Here is a 26,525-nt window from a genome sequence, read left to right as displayed (position 1 = left end):
ACAACGTGCACAACTGACATAATGAATTGATATAGGGAGTCTGACGTCAGACCTGCTGAACAAAATACACAGGGCTAAGCTACTTGAAAATGCGCTTGCTCCATTTCGACGAAAGACTGGTAAAAGACATTTTGTGTAATAACACAAGGCATAACTCTAAAACATGCAAATTCTGCCGGCAAATGAACGTAACGATAAAGCATTAGGCAAGCGGGACAACACTCTTCTTGTGCTGTCGTACAGAATCGACCTTTGATTGTTGCATAGAGAAAGAGAGTTTCGAAGCACACAAAATTCTATTTTGATATCATGCATATTACAAACGCGGGAACAGAATTTGCTTGAGCCACATGATTGCCTATTCGTTTTGAAGTTGTCTCTTATCTTATTTTGTCAAGTTCACCAATCCACAGTATCCATTCAAGTAGTAGTTTCATCACCAATACTGTTTTCAGGCACATAAGTGACATGCGTTATCTTAAAGGTAAACTCCTGTCAAACTTACTTTGATATTTTTGATAACGTCATGATATGAATTGTTTATGTTCTCCTCTAGTCAGAAAAACGGATCACATTCGCATATCAAAATGTCAAAATTTTGCACGAACTTTCACAAAAGATCACAATCTCACTACAATCTCGACAACAAGCATTACATTCAGTTATTCGTTTCAGTTTTCCCCAGTGAACATACCTTGTCCACTAACAAAAAGTACATTCAGAGAATGAAAAAACATAGTATTACATTCATGCTCTCACGTACATGACTCTAAACAGATTCGCGGGAAACTAAACAGTATTTCCAAAATGTATAATGTAGAATAAGGGGTGAATTGACAGACAGTGGTCGTCAAGTCTTATCGATTTAAATGTGTACGAACATGAAAAAAATCGACAGTTTTCGCGATAAGTGTTGATGCACGACTTGTATCATATGGACATGGTGTAAAGCGCAACAAGGTAGTTTTAAAATTCTTTTGCCTTTTCACACAGGTAAGAGCCAACTTTTTGCCGATATAGCATTCTCGCGAGCCAGAGCATGATTTCCGCTCCGCGAACCACAGTTACGAGTGGAGTGATACGTACCGGCCGCCGCGTACTATGCATATATATGCATAGTACGCGGCGGCCGGTACGTATCACTCCACTCGTAACTGTGCCGCGAACCTACGCAAAAATCGAGGTAGCGCCAAGCTGTTGCCGTAAAGAGGCACGTGCTTTACGACGATGCGATATCGATATTCATGTCTGAGTTAGGGGAACAACGAATGTAAGCTTTTCCCGATATTGTAAGTTACGGGAACAACGAACACCAGCATAGGTAACGACAACTTTATAGCTGGGATCAAGAGGTTTCCGTGTTCCTTGTTCTTGCCATTGCACAGAAGCCAAACATGATGTGTGTGAAAAACAGACACTTGTGGGTAGGTACATGGTGTACGGCCTCTAATGGAAAAAAATGTCAGAGAGACCGTTCACCGCCGTGTATAAAAGCACAAGCGATTGTAGTGTGAAAGACATCTGAGGCGAGTGCGAGCAGGCCTTGGGCCAAACTTTTACCCAGTAAATACCCAGTGCGCTTATAATAGAGCGTTTATGATCTTGTGATCAGGTTATATTCCAGTGAAAAAAAAAATCCTTTCGGCCAATCGCTGTTACTGGAAATCTAGTAACTGTTGATCAATCTAGCTTGTATATTGGCATGGTGACCTTTCAAAAACAGATTTTGAGGACGATAAAACATGTCAATCGGAAAACTAGTTCTATCGGTGTTCACTTCATCATTCACTGGACCAAAAAATCACCGACAAATCGTGTGCACGGTCATCACTCGCAAACGGGGGTTAAACGTGTACACGCCTCACCCAGCCTCACTCAGTTCGTGCCTCGTAACTGGAAGACTTAATCTTTTGGTCAAATTTCCCTGAAGCAACTTTCAATCATTCTCTTTCAAATTAACAATTTTGGGTCATCGGCAAAATTTTGCTTCTAGAGAAACAAATTACCTATAAACCGTTATTTGGAATTCAAAATGGCCGCCATCCCTGAGTAACTCTATGGAGAAAAATACAATTTCGATTTTCAAAAAACTAAGACGATGAAAATTCATCTTGCTCAAAGAGCTTTAAAAGGAGCCCTTACATGCGGTAGAGCATAAAAGTATTGGAAATGTTGAGATTTTTAATATCTGTTACCAAGGAACATTCTACCTGTCCCCAGTAAGGGACTGGACAGAGATTACAGAGGGTTGAAGGTCAGTGTTCATTTGGGGTGGGTTGCAATTTTTCGCGCAAACATTTTTGAATGGTCATGAAATTTCGTGCATGCCTTCGGGATAGGGTCGCCGTTGTTTGTGGAACTATTAGTCCGTGGGCTGGAGGGGCCATCGTGCACCCCCCATAAACCTACTACATGGGTATTGTTTTGTTCTTTCGCATCTGCTGAACTAGAAAAAAGATATTAACATTGGATATTTTGGGATGCACTACCTGTCTGCACTGGTTTTTGATTTGTATGTACCGCAAAAAATGACGAAAAATGGGTAGGGGTAGGGGGTACTATATCCTCCCCTAAATTGAGTAAACCAGCATGAAATAGCACAAACCCTTACATTTTTGGAAAGCTCAGATACTGCTCTTTCCGGGGAATACCAATTTTAGCAAAATCGATTTGTGTACATAGAATAGGACGACTTTAAAATGAATTTTTTTGACAATTTTGAAATTTTTTACCCAAAATACTATGTAACAATTGTGATTTACTTTTTATTAAGCAAAATTTTCACAACTTTTTGTGTTTAAATTATTTATTCCAACATATTAAACAAGAAAAAAAGTGTTAACATCAGATATTTAACTCTACACTACTTCTCTGGAGTCAATTTTGAATTGCGTGTATCTGTATGGGATGTGCAAAAGCTAGGGTAGGGGTACAACATTCTTTCCTTGATGAAGTAAACTGGCTTGAAATGCCATATACCTTATAGTTTTAGAAAGCTGAGATACTGGTCTTTCAAAAATGCATAAGGTTTTAGTAAAAAAATATGACGTCATAGAATTGGATAACTTTAAATCGATTTTTTGCTGGTAATTCAGTATTTTTGACCGGAAGAAAATACGATAACTATTGTTTCCTCCCAATGAAGCAAATCAAACAGATTTATGGATGTTATTTACTAATTGCAATGTGCTGAAGAAGAAATCGAATGTGGAAATTGGGTATTTACAATGCATTATTGTCTTTACTCACTAAAATTGCAAGTTTTGCTACATTGGTATATCGTGAATGGGCATTTTATTGTTATGCAATGAACTAATGCACAGCCTTAAAAAGAAGACTTTAAAACGCGCACACATAGTCATATTGCCATTTTCTCCTTAAAGTAAATAGATTGTTGATGACTGTCTATTTTTATAATTTACTTTTTAATATTTTTTTTATAAAATAATTTTGATAAGACGTATTTGGAAAATTGTCTATGCCTCCTTGTCTTACTTATACAGCAAGCATTACTAACAATCTATCAGGCCGTGGGCTAGAGGGGGCGTCTACATGCACCTTCCCCCCCCCCCATCCCACAGGATAACAAACCTGTATTTTTCAGAAGCCTTGGGATCCCTAGAATAAGAAACAGGATTTTAACAGACAACATAGAGGGACTGAATAGCTGTCACGGTCATGTTTTGTATGATGGGTACCGCAAAATCACGATTTTGTGACCCACATGGATTTTGGTCAAACCTGTCTTCATGTACGTCATCTGCTGAGCTTACTGTTTAACATGACCAGGCTTATGGGGAATCATTGGAAAGGTTATTTATTCGTCTTAAAAATGGTATATAGTAATATGCAATATCTTCTATACTTTTCATGAAATAGGGCCATAATTTACCCCATACCCCAAAGTTTATGTCGCAAATTACTGTCAAAACTAATCTAAATTCTACCAATTATTTACCTAGACATAATACAAAGGGCAATGATGTGTGTTAACTTTGTGTTATTTGCTACAGGTACATGTTAGAAGCCTGAAATAAACTTTTGACAGAAAAAATATTGGGATCCTGTAGCTGTAACAGTCATATTTTGAAGGGTCCCGCAAAATCACAGTATTACTGAATCACATTCGTTTTTGTTAAACCTGTCTTCTTGTAAGTCTTCTGCTGAGCTTATTTTGAACATATTCTGCTCAAACATAGTATGTTTATCAATGTTTGTTCGAACATATACAGTTTTCTACGTTCTTTGGTTTGAAATGTATGTCTGTGTCATCTTCTCCAGCCAACTGAATTTATTCGTACATTTTTAGCTGGCTAAGGAGTAATGTGTCGAGATGACTACTAGTGTAAGCAGACAATTTATGGCTGCAACCGCTTTCTAATTTTAAAGTAAATTCTCATCTACGACGCATCATAATCTGAAGTTTAAACTTGTCCATCGATGACCGACATCATTTACATTATTTATAGATGTATTTCTTTGGTAGATGCCTAGGGGCACGGGGTGTTTTTAATTACACTTTTATGCTTGCGCCAGATATAGACTGAACCTGTTGTTGACATGCCCAGTCATTTATGGCAGCTCTCTTCTACCTTTGTTGACAGTTAACCTTTTTGCATGCAGAGAGATTAGGACAGTCATTTTGTCTATTCACGAGCAATAAAGCGACTGGTTGTTTGCTCCGCAGTTACCAAACTTATTTTCTAAAGAAACCTGCTTTAGTTCCCGGACCTACGATGACAACTTTCTGTTGTTAGACAATATGTCGGTGCTAGTCTCAGAAGCGGTCGAAGAAATTGTCGATCTGTAGATTAATGAAGCCAAATTTGACCTTCGTTGGATTGCATCGAACAAATTTCAAGCGACACCGAAAGAAGTTCTTAGCACATCAGACTCATCGCAGCCTATCAGCTTTGGTGATGTTAATTATTAAGCTCATTGGTCCTGTGCACTTTTTATTCACTTTGTGCACATAAACATTTTTGACCCCTCTTTGCATATCACAAAAATTTATGGTTTGTCAGTTTAAATTGATAAACTTTTACAGCAATCTCCAACAAACTGTATCCCGACTGAAAGAAAACCCGCATCCGGGTATTTTCTCTCATTTGCCCTTGGCCACTTTTTAATTCTGTACTTAGTAGTATAAGAAGTAAGTCGTTCAATTTCAGACAGAAAATATAAAAGGCTTTAAAAACCGAGGAAAGAAATACATTATGGCCATCCCGCTTTGTCACCAATGAGTAAAAGCAAACAGCATGTGATAGCTTCTCATGGTGGCTAGCCTACACTTCACACAATAAAAGTAGAATTAGCATGGCAAGATAACGCCATAAATCAAAGAAAAGGGCCTACTTTGGCACCATTACATATCATCTTGTTTACAATTTGATACTCTAATATTAAAGTTAGTCAAAGTACAACTTGGACGTAAACAGCTTTAAACGAATGTTTTGAACGTTGGCCTTGGCACACCTTCTGTAACGCAGACATCAAGTACTACTGGGTAAGGGTGAAACATTCCATCCATGAATAGCTTTATCTTTCACCTTTAAGCGGTAAATTATCAATCAGCATCATGTATATCCATTTTCTCAGTTGCTGGAGAGGCGCTTGACATATCCTTTGCGTGACCTTTGCAGTCTGTTTGACGACCAGATGCGTTTATGTATTCCCAGGGGGCGTCGATTTTGGCCAACGAACTGTTTTGAGGGCCACGGAGGAGGTGGGGTACTAAGGTAAGCTGTTAAATCTCGATACTAGCAATTTAGCAATGTTAAGTTTGCTGTGGAGTGGTTTTGAGAAATATGATGAATACAGTCTTGTCCTCCAGTTCAAACTGAAATTGTTCAACATCTCTGAACAACTCTGGAGCGGCAGCCCGTCTAGTCACAGGTTCACGCAGATATAACCACATCAATACTGTTTTAATAAATCTACACTGGCTACCTGTGAAAGCTCGTTTTCATTTCAAAATTTTATTGACTACTTCGAAGATTGTCAGAGGTATTTCATCTCTTTATCTGACCAATTAAAGTGACCTGTATATACCGACAAGAGATCTGCGTCTTCTGAGAAATTGCGTGTAACTACTCCTCGTTGTTATTTTAACAAGTCTTACGGTCAGAGAGCTTTTACGGTATGTGCTCCTTTGCTGTGGAATGCACTACCATCAAAAATTCGTTGCGACAGAATTACTATATCTTTTGCAAGTATGATGAAGACCTACCTTTTTACTAACTTTTACTCGTAATTGTCGTTTTTCAGTTTTCTAGCTGTCTTTTTGTATCTTTTAAACTGTTGTGTACACCGTACTGAGACGTTTGTGGAGTGCGTTTTTAAGAATTAAATATTATTATTATTATTATTCTTATTATTCTTATTCTTATTCTTATTATTGTACTTGGGCCTCAGCCCAAGTACATTTGTTTTCATTCCGTGGGAAAAAACTGTAAGGTATAACCATTTCTGGCTGAGACCAGGGAGGGCAAAATGTATTGGCTTCATCTTTCTTGGCATAATAAATGGCGTAATGATGTTAACTGAATGGAAGTGCTGCTCTCAGCCAGTCTTGAATAAGTGAGATGTGAATAAATGCTTCTCTATCTGAGTTTTTGCCACAAAATCTTCTGAATATAATCAAAATGTGCATCGAAATGCAACAATTAATGCACCTCCGTTTACTAGGCGATGGCACGACCCTTGCTACACCCACTGGACGAGCCAAAGTGGGAGGGGTAATTTCGGTTTGGTCGAACAGGAGGGCTCGAGACCAGAATTTAACATTTAAACTTGAAACATGTTTAATCTCTGACAAGATGTGGATTAGTGTTAATCAAAGAGAAAGTTTGAAAAGGAAAGGTTTTATATCCCGGACACAATGAAAAACATTACGACTGGAACTGTACCCCCGGTTGAGAATAGTAACGCCCACAGCGATGGAGAACACTTATCCTTGAGCTGAGAAAACCAGACCATCATTTCGAAATAGAGCTGCAGATTCGAGAAGCTCGTTAAAAATAGCTAGGTACACCCCATAAGGGGTGGTTTCGAGTCTTGAGGGCAATTTCGCCTCCTTCATTTAGAAATCGTACGTTTGTTTTTCCAGGGGAACACATCATTTGACACAAAATTTGCATGAAAAGGGGCCGCCAGTAAGCTCGTGGTCAAATCTGGCATAAGAAACAATATGAAATGTTGGGTAAAGCCAGTCCAAAATAAACTGATTTGAACTTTTGTGTTTTGTAATTTATACCACTGCAGTAACATGACTTTTTTTTGACAACATCACACAATGTAATACGTTTTGAAACTGAATACTCCGACGTATTCTGTGTCCCCTTTGCTAAAAAATACGGTATGCCGATTACCATGTAAGGAGATAATGACGTCAAGACAGATTTGTTGTGCGTTTGTCTTGGATTGTGCACGAAGTTTTGTCGAGGTAGCTGTGTATTTATTTCCTAAATGGGAGATATTAGGGTCGATCTAAAAGGCCGAAAAATGTTATGATACTCTAAGCGAGCTGAACTCCAATGCAAATGGTTGGATAATTTGGAGGATGTCTAGACTGATCTCGTCTCATTTATTTGGCGGTCAGTATTGAATTTCAACTGCGTCACAAGTTTGCGTCGAACGGTCAACGAACGATATTTTAGAAATCTGGAGACATGGCACATCGCAGTTTTATTTTAGTATTTTATATTTTACAAAAGAGTAAGAAGCAATGATTTTGTTGAAAATTCTGAAAAAAATATAGGAAGATTTGATCGCGAACACATTTTCACTTGGGGGTCAACTAGCCCTGCGTACGATGCTGTGTGTTCCGCTACAGCTAACCGCCCCGCTCACCACAGCCCTGCGAAGACCCGTACGTTGGGTCGGTGACTTCAAATCCATTTTGGGACTTGACGTAAAAAGCCAAATTACTGCCGAAATTCAGCGTTCTTGGGCCCAAGTCGTATCCCAGCCTACCTCAGCTACTCGATCGCTTCCAAAAATGACAGTCTTTTATTCACTTCTCGTAAATAACCGTCGATGTCGGCAACTCTCTCGCTGGCCCTGCGTACGATGCTGTGTGTTATCACAGGTGTACGGAATGTTTCGTAGATCGTCGTCGGATGGGAAGTGACTGACACTGTGAGGTGAGGCCGAAGGCCGAACCTCGGTACTATATAACATTACAAGGTATGACGCGGAAAAATCGACCGGTGGCCCGAAACAAACGAAATAAAGCATCTACCTCAAAAAAATTACATCGACCGGTCGGAAATACCTTCAAACTTTCAAATCTTTACTCTGGTTACAGCATTTCTTTCAAATCTGTTAGTTATGGGCGATAATTAACTGTCCGGCGAGTACTCGCACTTGCATTGCCACTTCGCCATTTTGAATAGCTTTTTTACTCCCGTAAGCCTTTGCGAGTGGACGAGCGACCCCGTGACCCCACAACCGCTAAATTCAACCGTTAACCGTTAGGTAAATTTTATACTGTCAGTGAATACAACTTCAGCTATCTGGCAACAAGGCAATCAACGCAAACGATGGGAAAGTTTATGCTTGTGAATCCCGCCATCTGACATTTGTAAATAAACTCTTCACAGGGTCACTCGTCCACTCGCAAAGGCTTTCGGGAGTAAAAAAGCTATTCAAAATGGCGAAGTGGCAATGCAAGTGCGAGTACTCGCCAGACAGTTAATTATCGCTCATAACTAACAGATTTGAAAGAAATGCTGTAACCAGAGTAAAGATTTGAAAGTTTGAAGGTATTTCCGACCGGTCGATGTAATTTTTTTGAGGTAGATGCTTTATTTCGTTTGTTTCGGGCCACCGGTCGATTTTTCCGCGTCATACCTTGTAATGTTATATAGTACCGAGGTTCGGCCTTCGGCCTCACAGTGTCAGTCACTTCCCATCCGACGACGATCTACGAAACATTCCGTACACCTGTGTGTGTTATTAGCTGTAGCACATAGCATCGTGCGCAGGGCTAGGGGTCAACACGGGGTCGCAGCCATGTTGCCTCAAACTTATTTCTGTCTGCACTCAAAACTCAAAAATGTCGCATATGAACCTGAAAAATCGATGTAATTTTGTCAAACTTCGGCAATTTCAGCCTATAGACAAAATTTCATCTAGGTAAGGTAAATTTACTGAAATTTGATCGACAAATAATCCTGAGCTTGAACGTGACAGCTCGCCTTCTCCGGGAAGTCATGCATCCGGCCACAGTCGCTCGAGAGCTATTCAGCTCTGGGACTATTCGCCCCATAGACGAGTATACAGAAGCGAGAAATACCTCGCTTCTGTATACTCGTCTATGGGGCGAATAGTCCCAGAGCTGAATAGCTCTCGAGCGACTGTCAGGTGCCGTCAACTAAGCTGTTCGTGCAAAAAGGTGTTCGTGTGAAGTTTTTCAGCGGGCGGGCAAATTTCAAAACTAATCAGCGGGCGGGGAGAAAAAAAAGATATTTACTGTGGGCGGGGAAGAAATTTCATTATTTTCAGTGGGCGGGGAGAAAATTTTTGACAGTGGGTACCGGAAAATACGTAGAGGGAGAAGAAAGCCGTGGTTGATAGAATTTGAGGGGAGATTAAGCGCCTAACTTGGAGGGGAGCAATGTTCCAAGGTATACTGCTAGCTGCTCGCACGGTTTGCATTGATCTGGGTTGCCTAGTAGGCATCTAGTTGGCAATGGGAAATTTCAGTAGTGGGGAGAGGGCAGAGGGGAGCTTGAAATGTTGTGGGGAGTGGGGAGCGGGCAGACTATAGGTACTGGAGGGCAGCGGGCATCAAAATTCAGTGGGAGGGCACATTTTCCTTGTATGCCAGCGGGAGGGCAGTTACGAACAGCTCTACTTTCCCCTCCAAATTTTAGGTCAAGGTCAAAAATAAGAAAATCGGCATATCAGCCTTCAAAACATGTTTTGTGACGATTTTGCGAAATTCATGAAATTTAACAGTTGGCGGCACCTGGACTGTGATCCGGCCAGCTGCCCATATGGCCTGCTTTTTATTAATGATCTCCCCCTAGCTTTAGACAATTCTGAAATCAATATGTATGCTGACGACACAGCGGCACAGGCGGTTGGCCACAATATCCAAGAACTTGAAACTAAGCTCAATGGTGACATGGCATCCATTTTGAGCTGGTGTGTAATAATAACATGTGTATAAACATAGAAAAGACCAAGGTGATGGTCATTGGAACCTCCCAGAAAAAATCTAGAACAGACAAATGTATAAACGTTGTTTGTAATGACGAGCAGCTTGAATGTGTTAAGCAAGAAAATCTTTTAGGTCTGTCAATTGATGATACTTTGACCTGGGATAAACATGTCAGTAAAGTGTGTGGTAAAGTTGCTTTTAAGCTTTTACAGTTAAAGCGTATACGTTCATTCTTAACTAGAAAGCAATGTTAACGTTTTACAATTGTTTCATTCTACCTCATTTTGATTATTGTTCGAACATATGGGGTCATTGTTCAACCACTCTTTTATCTCGTATAGAAAGACAACAGAAATCTGTTGCTAGAGTGATTTTAGATCAAGATTTTAATACTCCAAGTTATGTTTTATTTAAATGCTTAAGGTGGTTGCCAATTCGTGAAAGAGTTTCATACAATGAATCAGTTTTAATGTACAAAGTTCTGAATAACCTTGCTCCTGATTATCTTAACGTTTTTAGAGGTGTAAAGCAGATCCACGGACGTAACACAAGGTCTGCAAACAGAGAAGATCTGTATATTCCAGGGCATAGAACCCAATTTTTCAAAAGAAGTTTTATGTACAACGGGGTTAAAATATGGAATACTTTGCCTGGAGAGATCAAATCTAGCTCTTCACTTCTATCATTCAAAAGAAATTGCAAGTGCCATTTTTTTAAATAGATGGGTTAATCTTACTGTTATGTAAATTTTAAATTTGTTTTTAGACTGTTTTACTTGTAGCGTTTTTACATTTTTTTCAGTATAAGTTTTCTTCCTGACTTATTTTTTTTAATGTAAATATTGTAAATGTTGTTATACTCGACTCTGTGTGAGAAGAGCCTCTGGCTCAACAGTTTATCGAGTTTAAATAAAGTCTAATAATAATAATAATAATGGCCGGGTGCATGAGATTGTTTTCAAGCGACGGCGGCAGACCGTACGGGGCTCTGGATATGAACCTACCGCCGGTGTAGCTGTAATAACTGTTGCGTTGTTTTTAATCACCACGGACGAAGTCCGAGGGGACTTATAGGTTTGGTCATGTCCGTGCGTCCGTCCGTCCGTTCACGCCTACAGTACCCAACCCCATACAGATGCACGTCGATTTGTTTCACAATGCTATCAAATTTAACCGTGTTAGAGGACTTTTTAGTTTACACCTCCGTAGACTCCCATGTATAAGGCAGTTCTCCATAGACTCGCATGTATGATGCCAAGAAAAATAAAAATTTAGTTTCTCATCGTATTCATATTGCCTAAAGGATGCAGTGACATAGTTTTTTTGTCCCCACGGATAAAGTCCAGGGGGCTTATAGATTGGCTCATATCCGTCAGTGAGTGCATCAGTGAGTCCATCGGTTCACGCAGATATCTCAGACATTTTGACAAAATATCATGTGACCTTGGTGACCTTTGACCTCAAATATACATTATTGTCCATGACTCAGTAACCGCAAGTGCTAAACCTTTCATATTTGGTATGATGGGACACCTTATGATGCCACATATTGTACTTCATTAATTATGTGCATATCTAATTATGAGCAAGCCAATAGAGCAAGAGGTCTGATTTCTGGTATATAGGGATAAGTTAACAATATAATTTGTTTGACAAAACTTCACGTGACCTCAATGACCTTTGACCTCAAATATTCATATTTGTCCACAACTCAGTAACCACAAGTGCTACACCCTTCATATTTGGTATGAAAGGACACCTTATGACACCATATATTGTACCTCATTAATTATGTGCATATCTTATTTTGAGCGAGCCAATAGAGCTAGAGGTCTGATTTTTGGTATATAGGAATAACTTAGCAATACAATTATTATGACAAAATGTGACGTGACCTCAATGACCTTTGACCTCAAATATATATATTTGTCTACAACTCAGTAACCACAAGTGCTACATCCTTCATATTTGGTATGATAAGACACCTTATGACACCACATATTGTACCTCATTAATTATGCGCATATATAATTTTGAGCGCGCCAATAGAGCTAGAGGTCTGATTTTTGGTATATAGGAACAACTTAGCAATACAATTATTTTGACAAAATGTCACGTGACCTCGATGACCTTTGACCTCAAATATATATGTTTGTCCACAACTCAGTAACCACAAGTGCTACACCCTTCATAAATGGTATGATGGGACACCTTATGACACCACATATTGTACCTCATTAATTATGCGCATATCTAATTCTGAGCAAGCCAATAGAGCTGGATGTCCGATTTTTGGTATATAGGGATAACTATAGGGTAGAAATCTAAATATGCCCATCTAAATATTAGACATCTACCATCGAGAACAAAAGAAATTTGCTGTAATTTGAATATTTAAGGAGTTAAGCAATTCCCGCTATAAATAAAGAACCCCTGCCTCAAACTCCACAAAAGTGACCAGACATATTTTGCCGTTGTCATGCCATTGCTTCGTTTAATAACCAGTTAATCAAATGCCTCATTGACAGGAGGAAATTCAAGACCATATTTGAATAGTAGTATATATTGTCCTCAAAATTACTCTATCACGGCCCAAGTACTCATTGCCTTCAGCAATACTGCCTTGTTATTATTATTATTATTATTATTATTATTATTATTATTCTGGAGCATTATAAGCTTAGTCGACAAAAATTGCAATTTTTGTCAAATCGTTATCATCAACCATTCTGTCAATCATATCCATTTATATTTGAACGTTTCACTCTGTTTTCTATCATGCTGTTCAAAAGTCCACCAATGATGGCTAAGAAAAGATCACTTCCGTTGTAATTCTCTTAGGGACTAAATGGCAAAGTAAATCGGCAGTTTGGGCAAACAGTACCCAATTAATGAATACACGCCATATGGACAACGCCTTGTCTATCGACTGCTTACAAGCATTTAGTTATGAGACAGCAATATTTATGTTGACAGAAAAGTATGATGCAACGTTATTGCATCACAAACACGTTTTCAACATGTGCGCTGTGTTTTCCCCGAATAAACACTCTATGCCGTCACTAATGACACGCGCAGTTTTCCCGTAGATAAGCCACAGGTAGATTGCATATGCCCCTTCTTGGCATGTAAGGAAGTTTTCTTTACTTTCTTAAAACGACTGACCATAGACCGTAGTTTCTCTACGGTCTATGGACTGACACAGCATGTGAGTAACCCAAAAGAGCCTATCATGTTCATCGGAGCAAACGAACAACACGACTTGATGTCAATAGTTCAAGAGGGTCTGGGAACGCAGACACATGGGTAGCAACGATGGAGCTATTCAATGCGGCACATCGAATTTAGGTGATAGAACCAGAATCTGACATTATTTTCCTTCGGGATTTCCATGTCTCTCCAAAATTACTTCCACACACAGTCACTTTTAATCACTTTGAAACGTAGCAACCACCTGTTGAATACTCCAAGGACAAACTCTTATCCAAACCAAGTCTGTCCGACTTTTAAGTGCAATTTTTATATTAATTATGTTTGCCCCAAAACGACACATCAAACCACAAGCTATCGAATAACCATGGAAATAACCAGGTTTTTACCTTCATGTCTACTGCCTTTTCATTCCCTAGCCATTTCTCGCCCTTTTTTGCAATACACTTACTGGCATGCGATACGCTGTACCTGTGTACGTGAAGCTGTACAAGTGATGACGTGTACACATTACCTTAACACGCAAGGGCAAATTTTTCGTGTTGGAATCGATGGTTACAAGGCTACAAGTACGCGTTACCATTTTTGATTTCAGATGTTGCGATAACAGCACAAAATGTCACATTTTAGTGATCAATCAAGCGGTGACCAGTTTCTCTCAAGCTCACAAATACAACGACAGAAGGACAGCTGTAAATCTTTATTTCCCAATATCAAATCCAAGGCCGATGACATTTTTTTCAGAGACTCCAATTCCCATTACTCAAGGGAACAAATGTCTACCTTCCCGCCAAAAGACAGACATGTCCGGAAATGCGCTTGCGTGCTTCTTTCCATCATAAAAAAAACTAACTGTACTAAATATTTTCGATGCTATTGGTGATAACTTTATGACGCCATATATTCTACTTTTAGAGATAACCACATACGGTGGATTCTCATGAGTTCAGACGCCATCTCTGATGATGTTTCGACAGAGTGAGAGTATTACAAAGCGAAAGACGGTACTTTCAATCAGGCTTCAAGAATGAGACCTCCCAATAGACAGAGCCCCCTGTCTCCTACTTATTTGAAAGTCCAGGGTGGCTCAGTAAGAGGCGACGCCCAAAATATGAAGAAGGTCGATCTAAAAGGCAGCAGGTGAATGATCCGCTTGCCACATCATGTACCCACAACCATAAAACTAGTTTACTTGGGCAATAAAAATATGTATCACAGTGTCCCTGTACTAAGTTGACCACACTCTCTGTCCTTAGTGATAGGGCACAATACGTCAGTTATATAGAAATTGATAAACTGGCATTTTAGAATATAATGAATGCCCTATTATATATCTACTTGACTAGCTTTGCATTTTTGGGAGCTATCACGAGCGTCAACACTATCTCTGTGCGATTTTGACAACAGGTTGCATGTTACAAACGCCGATGTAGTGTAGGGTATCACATCTCGGTCGCCAATGTCGATAATCTTACTTATAGACTGCTGTCATTCTTATCTTCCACATTTGTTATCGTTAGGCTGCATTCACAAATACTGGATGGGGAGGACTGGAGGAATTCAGGGGGATTTGAAAATTCCTGGGGGCTCCTTGAAGGTTTTGCTCTGGGTATAAGGGCGAGTATCTGAAAATGTTTCTATTCTCTATTTTTTTTACATTTTAGATTCTTTCGTTTGGTAGACAAATCAATAAAAAATGAACAACATTTTATGTCATCCAACTGTTTTAATGTGAGTGATAATAAAACAAATTCTGGAACATTTTATCGCATTTCATGACGCAGCTATCTGTTGGCAGGGTAGCGTGCGTCTCTATGCGGGTCAAAGGTCAACCCGTATCCGTGGCGGGGTTGACCTTTGACCCGCATAGCGACGCACGCTACCCCGCCAACAGATAGCTGCGTTTCCACAGCTAACCAAAGAGGGGGAATCGCGCAATCGCGCAGCCCAGATGAAAAATACATGCTAGGATGATCGCCTCAGAGGTGGCGCAAATAAAAAACTTTTTTTTAATTTTCATGTCGGAGCTGAAGTTTACGGTCGGTCGGGAGATGAGAAACACAGAAAATAAAAATGTCGTCCTAAGCTAAGGACTGAACATTTCAGCATAATAAGGTGTAAAACAAAAGATTTTAGTTGATACAAAAAGCAAAAATACTGTACAAACTATCAACATTTTGCTGGCTTAAGAAGTTTCTCTAGGGTCTATGGTTTGGCCTTATAATTAGTGGGGGAGGGGGCTTGAACATTTTTGATCATGTAGAGGGTTTTGATTTCAATTTTTGCGGGTATTGAAGGGGACCTGAAACAAATTTAGATTTAAATTGCCACTCTTCCAGACCCCCCTCCCTCACAATATTCGTGAACTGAGCCTTACGCAAACAAATATTTCTTTCATGGCATCATATATCTCTCTTTGTACTTTATGTCTGTACACTGTACAATCTAATCATTTTATCGTATCGCCACGTCAAATTTAGGTGTTGCCGTCTGGTCAAACGCGCATGGACAAACTCTCACTTCTACCGAAATGTTTAAACAAAATTCTACACTGACCGTGCTTATTTGTTTACATATTTATTTGTTCAGTCCGATGCCTCATGAGTTGTCAACCAAGGTAACGGCCATAATTATCCGCCCTGGCTATCGGTAGAAATAACAAATAGGGTGGACACGGATGTGGACTGTCATGAGTTTTTAAAATATATAATAGCTATTAATCATAACAATAAATCAACGTCTTTCAGGACCACGTGCTTACAAACTATGCAATAGACGATGTTCCGCTGATTGCGAGATCTCGCGAGACTTTAATACATGCCCGTAGAAACAGGATTCCAGCCTGGTAATACAAGTCAAACTTTGTATGGAACTAGAAAAAGCGCAGAACTGAGCAAAGATTGCAACTTCATATATTTATGCAGTGTTTAACGTAATTAGCGACTTGTCCTGTTTTACTCAGTTTGTCCTGTGTTGCGAGAATACGCCCACTGCGAACCACATATTCTCGCGATATCTCGGAATGTCTCGCGCGGTTCGGAACATGGTCTATTGTACCAAGCAAGTTTCATGGATTTCAGCGAATTTTTCTTCGCAGCCTTCAACGTCAATCATCACTTTACAATTACTGTTTTCTTCTATGGGCCCTAAACATGCAACCATTACATTTAAGGTTAAAAGCGAGCAGTAAACCTTTGTCAAAGTAATTAACTAATTCGCGTGGGGGTCTACTGGCCTATTTAACATGATTCAAATCTTACTGGTGTGTTCAGCATGGTCGTGTTTGGAGACACCGATTTGATGTGCGCCCTCCAGGTATCCAACGTAGAGGACATCTCGCCCGAATGAGTCGTATAATTTCAGCTATGGACACTCCATAAAGTTGAATGACTGTAATTAAGCTTAATAGGACATTTTGAGCTAAAAGAAAATGAGCGAATGATTAATAAAACATCCCAATAGTGCCATTATTTACAGTAGATACCATGTCCCCCTTCCCTATATACATTTATTATTTTTTCCATGAAAGAAACTTTCCGAGGCGATGGGAGACAGTAACTAGAAACGAGAAACAGCCTCCTTGGGATGCAGTTCGGAAAGCTGAAAACAGTGAAATAAAGTGTGAAAAAACAATGTTGTGGTGTGACCTTTGTCCAGGAGTATACTTACACTTGTGAGATCAAAAAAAGGAGCAGAAAATATTTTTGTAATAATGAACAACATCATATTCCCAATCAATAACAGTTTTGTTCTTTTCCTCCGCCAATTACCAACGTTGGCAAGCCAATTCGAGTATTTATCGAAACACAAGCTCTGTTTCGCTTCGTGGCAGAGATTTTGGCGTAGACATGTTTCAGACACAAAACATGCATTTCGATTTGAAAAAATCTGAATGGAAATTCCCTGGAGACAAAACTTTGCGAAAGAAGCTACAGCGTTTGACGTATATCAATGACAGAAAGTGATTCCAATATCATTTGAAATGTCTGTAGGAGCCATGGAAATGCTTGGGTAATAGAATGATATTAATGAACATATTTGGTGGCCATATCCATCTACCCTTTGGTATCTAGCGAGGAGAATCAAAGACAGCCGAAAACATCTTCGCTGATATAATATTCAAAGAAGAGGGAAGAAGTGAAGCAATCATGTTGTTACAAACAGGTCACGATGGAGAAATGCACATTTTGTACGGTTGCGATACAGTGGCGTTTCGTCTTGTTAGAGCGCTACAATTAATGTGAATGTTATACAAAGCACTTGAGATGAAAAGTATACTGAACGTATCCAATTACACAGAAGAAAACGTAAACACCGTCGAGAAATATGAGAAACACAAGAGAATGAAGAAAATAAAACAAATTAACAGCCGGTTTTAATCTCGGGAAAAGAGCGAAGCGTAATAATAAGGGAGAGGTATAAGAAAACGAATATTAATAAATTACAAAAAGTTCAAAATGAAGAACTTTTTGTTGTCATAATGTTTTAGGTACCTCTTTAATTATCAAAGAACAGCAATGAATACAATCACTAACCAGACAGATATTATCGACTTACAAGCAAAGTAACACAATTAAAGAAAATTGAATGCTATCGATATAATTCACCATAACTATGAAAACTTTCCACAGAGAATAATTCTCAAAATCTTTTCATTGCTCCGTTAGATCATTTTGGGTTTCTTAATTACTTTTGTAACCGATCTGCTGTCCCGAGGATTCCAACTTTGCCATTGCATCCTAAAACGATGTCTTTTTATCAATAAAAATCGAACCATTGCCGGAGCTCTGTGTCTTTTTTAATTGTCTGTCGTTTATTTTCCCTCGGTCTTCCATCTTTCTTGGAGAGGAAAATCTAAGCTAAGTTTTCAATCATCTGTCAACAATATTGAAATCAATTATCAAACATATGAAACAGCCAGAATTATTCTTTCTCTCCCTGCTGTAATATTACTCTTCTTGTCACTTTTTAACAATGTTTTTCGATATCGAGGTTTAACTTCATTGTCGACGACCTTAAAAAAAATCAACGTATCTATGCCGAAAATAAGAGTTTCCTTTGGTATATTTCATTCTGAAGTGAATCAGGACAGATGGAATGGCTACATCTCTGTCAAGGTATAACGACAAGGTAACATTTTGTGCGCGACAGTTACCGAAAACAATTGCCTTCTCACTAAATTAAGGTAATCGAGCCTGGTGTACGGCAGGAAATTATGGCATACTATGATTACGATATAAGGGGCGACGTCAAAAGATCGATGTTTGAAAAAAAACTTAATTGCTTAAGTTTGGGGTGGGGGGTTTTTGGCCAAATTAATTTCTGTGCAGTCAAAAACGATTTAACGTCTTTTTGGCAAATTTTACGATTTCAAGGCTGTTTTTTGTACGCTAAAACCGATCCAGTCACCTGTATTTTTGTTCCTTTAAAATGGTTTTCAATTTTATTTAATTCAATGGTACATTGGTACGTCGTTTGAAAGAATTAGTACAGGGTATGAGTCCGCAATGTTTTTCAATTTTAGGTCAGTTAAGTTAGAAGCGGGGTGGGGGATCTGAGGCCAAACTTAAGCAATTAAGTTAGATTTATTATAATGAACTTTTGATGTTGCCCCCAAGCGATATCAAAAAATTCAAGAATTTTATATTTTAACTTCGTATATTTCAGTTTGAGGTAATGTCTGACTCAACGGAAGTGATCCCGTTCGGCGTCGCCGACTATGTCGTCTTCTCCGCTATGCTTGCTGTCTCAGCTGCCACTGGAATATACCACTGTTTTGCTGGGGGAGGACAACAATCCACATCAAAGTAAGCCCCAGGTTCTTCCCTTCTCCTCTTGATGTTACCGGGCAATTTTCACTCCAAAGTAGAAACAAGTGGAGCAATATATAGAAGTGGTATAGCCAGTAAGTGATGACATCATCGGTGTGTGTGTACTTATGGAAAAGAGGTCAAAGGTTATGATTCAGGCGAATGCAAGATTTATAGGACTTTTTTCTCCATTTAAGGTTTCTGGTCGCTGATCGCAGCATGGGATGTGTACCCATTGCAATGTCAATGTTCGTCACTTTCACGTCATCGATAGCTGTCATGGGATTCCCGGCCGAAATCTACCTGCACGGCATAAAGTACGCTTTCTACATCAACACCTACCTGTGGGCCTATCCTATTTGTGCGTATTTCTTCATTCCCGTCTTCCGTAGCATTGACATAACCAGTGTCTATGAGGTCAGAGTCGATTTAATAAAATACCGTGTTTTCACTACTTCTAAGTTGTAGTCGTTTAGTTTTGGTTTTCAAGGCAACTTAACTTTCGATGTTAGACAAACTTTATGAATAAGTTTAAACTTGATGTACCATTTCCTTCTATTCTACAACTTCTCCAAAACACACCTAGAATTATATTACACTATGCTGCCCCGCTTTCAAATTTGCGTAATTACAACGTCAAAATTTACCTGTTGACAACATCCAGTATTTGCTTTACGTCGTAATGGACTTAGAATGTGTTTTCATTTCAAATTGTCACATGGCAGACGAAGAGCAAATTTTAGAACAATATCTGTCTGTTTTAAAGGTATCTCTTTATTGGTTGAGCATTTATTTTATACTCAATATTAACATTCACTCCACTTATTAAAGGATTTAATTTAAATTCAATGTGTCACTTTCTCGTTGCAGTACATGGGTATGCGGTATCATCTGAGTTTGCGCATAACCTGTACAGTCATTTTTATACTGCAAACATTGCTGTACATGGCGACCACAATGGTGGGACCGGCGTTGGCTATTGAAGCAGGTAAATCGTTGTTTGCAAGCATAATACTCCTGGCCACATAGAGAACTAGGCCTGCCAACAAAATATCCAAAAGTCATTAAACAGGATGAATAGTGGCCAGTTTCCTCTATATGTCATTCTGTCGGTCTGTGTCTGTCTGTCTGTCTGTCTGTCTGTCTCTCTCTCTCTCTCTCTCTCTCTCTCTCTCTCTCTCTCTCTCTCTCTCTCTCATGCCATTGCTTTTCTACAGAGTATTTCATCGCATGAGGAATCACGTGCAGGTTAGGTATCCCAGAACAGGACACGTCCCTCTTCTGCCCCGGTACTTTTTGCAGCTTGCCCACTAACTAAACGAATTTCTAACAATTTCGTATGGATTTTTAAATTTTATCAAATTTCGACGGGTCAGTCAGACACTGGTACATGTAACACGTGACGTTATCTTGAGTCTGAGGGAATACTTGTGTTGCAGTGGATCTTCAAATAGGGAACACTGAGCGTGTTTGCCACCGTATGATATGCAGGTGATAACATGTGCAATTTTTCTCTTCAGTTCAGGGGCTTGAAATGTGGAAAACTGTTCTCATCACGGGAACCATTGCTACGTTTTACTCAACCTTGGTGAGTGTTTACAAGTAGCTTTAGTTGGTTCAACTCAAGCCTGAGCTTCGTGATTTCAAAATAGTTTATCTTTGCATAGTGTGTTTACAGTTTTTTAATATTAACAAAACACAAAACCATTCTCTGAAATTGTCTCTAGTTGATTCCTCTGAGAGGAGGTTGTACATGATCGCATCAAATCTCTGGGCATGGCTTCACTTACGTATAACTGTTGTTCATCCTTCACAGGGCGGAATGAAGGCAGTGGTATGGGCTGATGTCTTTCAATTCCTTGTCATATTCGGATCGGTCTTGGCGGTGGCTATCCTGGGAACGATCGAAGTCGGCGGACTTGAAAACGTCTGGAATTATAATGACGTAGGAGACAGACTTGAATTCTTTGAGTAAGTTTTGACATCTTAGGATTGCATGAACACGATGGTATTGTATGATGTCTTGTAGTTTTAGCTTCATCAATCGGTCGTTTTGTGTTCATCCTCGAGGAGATCGTCAAACGAGCAGACTGAAAAGCGTCCAGAAAAAGTGATGATGTAGGAGACAGCCTGACATTAAAACAGCGTGAGAATACAGCGTCACAAGATTCATGGAAATACAGAATAGTTTAAGAAGTAAAATAACAAAATCAAAATGGAGGCATCTAATTATTGCCAGCAATCATATTTTTCTATTTTCCTTTTTTATCATTTTTATTCATTTAGAAATTATAGATAATTCTGATCTAACGTCAGTAATAAAAATTATTAAATATAAAATGTAGGAGTCATCCATGGGCTATACTTTTCTTCTTCGGTGAGTTTGTACATCGATATATGTACGCATGTATGTACATACATTGTATTTCTATTACATAATGCATGATACATAGATACTTATATAAATACATAGATACGTACATAGATACATACATAGATACATACATAGATACATACATAAATACATAGATACATACATAGATACATAGATACATAGATACATACATACATAGATACATAGATACATACATACATAGATACATACATACATAGATACATAGATACAGATACATAGATACATAGATACATAGATACATACATACATACATACATACATACATACATACATACATACATACATACATACATACATACATACATACATACATACATACATAGACATACATACATAGATACATACATAGATACATACATGGATACATAGATACATAGATAGATACATAGATAGATACATAGATAGATACATAGATAGATAGATAGATACATACATACATACATACATACATACATACATACATACATACATACATACATACATACATACATACATACATACATACATACATACATACATACATACATACATACATACATACATACATACATACATACAAAGCGATGCTACTTACTATTCACACTTGCCATTCACTCAAGAACACAATTCACCTGCGGCGGGTGAGTGAAGTATCTTCCACTTAGAAATCTTTTTCATAATATCTGGTGCACAGAATACGCATTTCACGATATATAATGAATGAAAACATATTTTGTATCCACTTTTCAGTTTTTCCTTTGATCCAACCGAGCGTCTTTCATTCTTTGGTCTTACGATATCTACTGGTATATCTGTGTTAGGCGTTGCTGTGCAGCAATCGGCAGTGCAACGCTACCTTGCAGCTAAGTCATTGGGCCATGCAAGAGGGTAAGGCATACTTCTCTCCGTGTCTAACCACAAGATAATTACATTATCAACACCGTACCATACCACATATATACACCGCACGGCCTCGCATCGAATGACGTCACAGTACCACATACGTCACGTCACATCAAGACATTTCACATCACATCACATCACATCAAATTACTTCACATCGTATCGTGTCACGTCACATCACATCATGTTGCATCAAACCATTTCATGTCATGTTATATCGCAGGACATGACATGACATCTCTCATATTTCGAATAAATGACAGTTCTTGAATGGAATTAAGGTTATATCAGACTCATTCAACGTATTATGAATCTTCCATGAGAAAAAAAAGAACGCGATAGGCTTCAATTGAAGGGCATGAAACGATGGACTATTTAAATACTGTGATATTGCTTATAATCGCCATTGGTTTTATGATATTTCATTTTGATGAATTATTTTTCATTCCAGGACATTAATATTAAACATACCATTCTATTGGGTGATGTTTCCCATCATGTACTTCAATGGATTAGTGCTTTATGCTTACTATAACAGTAAGTATTAGTTTTTGATCGTCTCAGCATTTCTACGACAAAGGTGAGAATTTCCTGTCACAGACTTTGCATCATCATAGTCGCGTATCGAAATAAACAAAAGAGACATTACTTTTTACTCGCTCACGCCAAAACTTTATGGAAAAATATTTAACGCTCTGAATTGTCATAAAGTGGCCTTGGGCTTTCCGTAAATCATTGAATCTTTGCGAATCGCTGTCTTGTTTGAGTTTATTTGTCTATGTAAAGGGCTAATCATTGAATCATGACTCCGTGAGATCCGGACAATTACAAGACTATGCATTCTTTCCATCAGATAAACTAACCCCACTGGAGCCCGCCATCAACTCAACTTTCCCATCACCAGGTGAGTGAATAATCACATTGTGAAGCCATTCTTCCTCTGTCAGTGTACAAATAGATCAGTGGATAGGAGCAGCCAACAATACCGTTTTGTGTAAAAGCTGAGAGTAAGCGATTTCTTTGCGGGAGGGGAAATTTTTCCGTATCAGTATATGGAGGAATTGGTAAGCAATTTTTTTCTCCTTACCCCCGGGGTTATTTCATTCTCGTGTTCAAGAGGAAACAAAAAGGCAAGGATTACAATTCAGTTGTTTTCGGAAGTTATCTGATGGGGACTGTAAAAAGATATTACAAAGAGATTGCGGTGGACATCTTTATTATGGGAAAGGTGTTTCTGAAGTAGTTTTAGTGAGGGGACTTGAAGTGGGACGATTTCAGGGTCGGAAGTTCGTGAGCAGGAGGGGAATTTTTCAAATCGTTGCGGAAGGGCATCTATTTTTCCCCTCTTGATTTTATTTTGTTCAAAATAGCATATTTGCATGTAAATACCACAATACAGAATCTCACTATCGGCTTGCTTGCTGCCCTTTTGGTAGCCAAAAAATTAAATATTTTTTCATGCTAGTCATCTTATACCTTTTTTAACAGTGGTGTGTCGAACACTATTGCTAGTTATTTATGTGTGTGTGTGAGAGAGAGAGAGAGAGAGAGAGAGAGAGAGAGAGAGAGAGAGAGAGAGAGAGAGAGAGAGAGAGAGAGAGAGAGAGATTAGTATTGACAGTTTATCTCACTGTCTTACAATTATATTTCTTAATTAGGCATCATGGAAAATGGCGAACCCATTCGGTATGAACCAGAATACACAGCCATCGATCAGGTACACCATAGTCGTTTCAAAGCTTTTCATTTTCTTGTTTTAAGTCTTTAAATGACAGCTGATAGATGAGTTATTCTCAAGAGAAAATTAAGCAAAGAAGTATCCACGTCAGACAGTAGCTTTATGTTTCTCTGTTTCATTTGATGTTATAGCTTTTTGTTTTGAACAACAGATTTTGATGTTCTTCGTGAGTTCCCAGTTTGGTCAGATTCCCGGTATGCAAGGATTGTTCGTAGCCTGTCTCTTCGCTGGAGCGCTAAGGTGAGTTTGTTAAAAATCATGACACACAGACCACATCGTCTTATATAGACTGAAAAATATATCGCTGTGGAGAGCGTTCGGCATGCACAATACTGATCGCCGTCAAAGCATCGCATTATTCATAGTTTTTCCTTTTGCTCAGTATTTGCTCAACGTTTTGACATTCGAGTTTTTGGTAATAGTGTAAGCTCATTGCTTACAATAAATCGCCAGTAACTACTTTCAGCCGTGGAGGCGACTTTTTTTTTCAACTTCAAACTGCAGTATGGTTCTTTTGTTTGAAAGTTTGGCAATAAATGACGAGCAAGATATTGTTGTCATTTATAGTTTGTTTCCTAGCGGTATACACGTCGCAAATCCTACACGTTCCACTTCGAATATTGCTGGAGAGGCATCTCCCTAATCAAAGCTTGTCATTTGCTACATGCAGAAAGTCCTGTAGGTTTCCGCTATGTAAAACAAAAGAAACGCAGCGCAAACGTCAGTGATTTGGTTCAATTATGGCACACATTGGGATATAGAATCTCTGCTGAAATTGTAGAGAGTACGTAGGACTACCACCATCATGCGACGATTAATTTTTCTCATCCCCTAACCCCCTCCCACCCCAACAGAGGGCATTCATAAAGCATTATTAAAACTAGAACTCATATTTCACGTACAGTACCATCTCGTCAGGACTCAGTGCCATCGTGGCCTGCATCTTGCAAGACATCATTAAACCATGGAGGAAGTGGCGATCCGAAAGGACGAAAATACTGTCAACAGCTACCGACGCCTGGGACACGAAAATGTCTAAAGTATTAAGTGAGTAAGATTTAGTGGTGTAAGGCAGTGCCGAGTCAAGTTGTCTTCAAGCTCAGCGAAATTCAAATTCCACACTCTTTCACTTATAATGCGCAATTTTTGGATTATATAGTAGCATAATTATCTATCTAAACTGTCTGCATGTTTATCTCAACCGAACTGGCCCACTCTGTTGTTTAAAATGGCGAGTGTGGACAAATGTACAAGTAAAAGAAGGCAAATTGGTTAATTTCAAAGTACCCTGCAGCTTTTAAATTACCATACCTTTTGGGCTATGGTATTTGTCATTGATCATTCATTGACCCTGAATTGTATTTATATATGCCAGTTCCCATCAACCCAATAATATTTCTTCTTTTTTTGATACCAATTATTCCTATAAACGAGGGTTCCTCTGTTCGGTAATTTTGGCTTGGAAAATAATGGGTTTATAATGTTACATCTTTATGCACGCTTTGAAATCTTGAAGACTTTATTCCTTTGGAAGCAGGTCACTGAATGTTTCACATAAAGGTAGATAGGGAAATGTCAGGCAACGCGTTTAAAGTGTTTGCATTTGTTATCGATTGACAGTTATTCCTACTTTGTTAACAGATTGTGTCTTTGGTTTGCTTGGTACCTTGGTGGCATTCCTTGTACCGTATCTCGGCTCTTTTGTCACAATATCGAATATCCTGGGCGGCGTATTCGGCGGCCCTGTACTAGCTATCTTCGTCATGGGAATGTTTATACCCAGGACTAATTCATGGCGAGTACATAATTTATTTTTCACACGCACAGTGAAACCCATGGATTAAGTTTGAATATATCAATGCTGTTGTTGCCATGGATACAGCTGACAGCTATATAAATATGAAAGATTGTTCATTCCTGTCTTTCATGTTAATGTAGAATGCCCCGCGAAGACAGATATTTGAGCTCTCAAATTTTTATAACACTGTTCAAGTCTACCACTTGAGGGCGCTCAATTTGAAGCTCTTGGAGTGAATGAAGTTTTCAAGGTCTTAGTTTAGTGAAAACTGCAGATTTGATTTCTCCCCATAGAGTTTACACAGGGATGACGACCATTTCGAATTTCAAATATCGGTAAATGTTAGGTTACTAGTATTTGTTTCTCTGGTACCAAAATTTTCACAGTTACTCTTGATTTTTATTACGTTCAAATGTCAGTATATTACGTATCCGATTGTCTCTGAGGCTCCAGTGTTTCTTTGTTCAAGATAGCTTTATGAAGGTTCCGATAAAAATACACACA

At 38.8% G+C, this 26,525-nt stretch overlaps 1 protein-coding gene across 3 annotated transcripts; it reads left to right on the top strand.

Moving 5' to 3' along the window:
• Positions 1-923: 923 nt before the first annotated feature.
• LOC139121021 (sodium-coupled monocarboxylate transporter 1-like) lies at positions 924-26,104 on the top strand. Of its 3 annotated transcripts, none has more exons than XM_070685605.1 (14): positions 924-993; positions 5,679-5,738; positions 19,045-19,184; positions 19,385-19,604; positions 20,058-20,175; positions 20,708-20,775; positions 21,004-21,158; positions 22,333-22,470; positions 22,937-23,022; positions 23,339-23,389; positions 24,144-24,202; positions 24,375-24,463; positions 25,128-25,270; positions 25,865-26,104. In XM_070685605.1, exons 3-14 carry the CDS (start codon positions 19,054-19,056, stop codon positions 26,065-26,067), a joined length of 1,461 nt encoding a protein of 486 aa, XP_070541706.1. In that variant the 5' UTR covers positions 924-993; positions 5,679-5,738; positions 19,045-19,053; the 3' UTR covers positions 26,068-26,104. The 3 variants fall into 3 exon arrangements, with proteins under 3 accessions (XP_070541706.1, XP_070541704.1, XP_070541705.1); XM_070685603.1 differs by lacking the exon at positions 924-993 and adding an exon at positions 5,380-5,506 and having other exon boundaries at positions 5,599-5,738; XM_070685604.1 differs by lacking the exon at positions 924-993 and adding an exon at positions 5,412-5,506.
• Positions 26,105-26,525: the final 421 nt, after the last annotated feature.

Source organism: Ptychodera flava, chromosome 21, assembly GCF_041260155.1.
Source record: "Ptychodera flava strain L36383 chromosome 21, AS_Pfla_20210202, whole genome shotgun sequence".
NCBI classification, from domain to species: domain Eukaryota; kingdom Metazoa; phylum Hemichordata; class Enteropneusta; family Ptychoderidae; genus Ptychodera; species Ptychodera flava.
The sequence above is the reverse complement of the archived record's forward strand: the minus strand, read 5'-3'. Positions and strand labels throughout refer to the sequence as shown.

Excerpts from the sequence above, each read along its gene's own strand:
- LOC139121021 (XM_070685605.1), top strand. The coding sequence starts at position 19,054 with ATGTCTGACTCAACGGAAGTGATCCCGTTCGGCGTCGCCGACTATGTC. Across the intron at positions 20,776-21,003 it reads CTACGTTTTACTCAACCTTG|GGCGGAATGAAGGCAGTGGT; the intron begins GTGAGTGTTTAC and ends CATCCTTCACAG. Across the intron at positions 22,471-22,936 it reads TCATTGGGCCATGCAAGAGG|GACATTAATATTAAACATAC; the intron begins GTAAGGCATACT and ends TTTTCATTCCAG.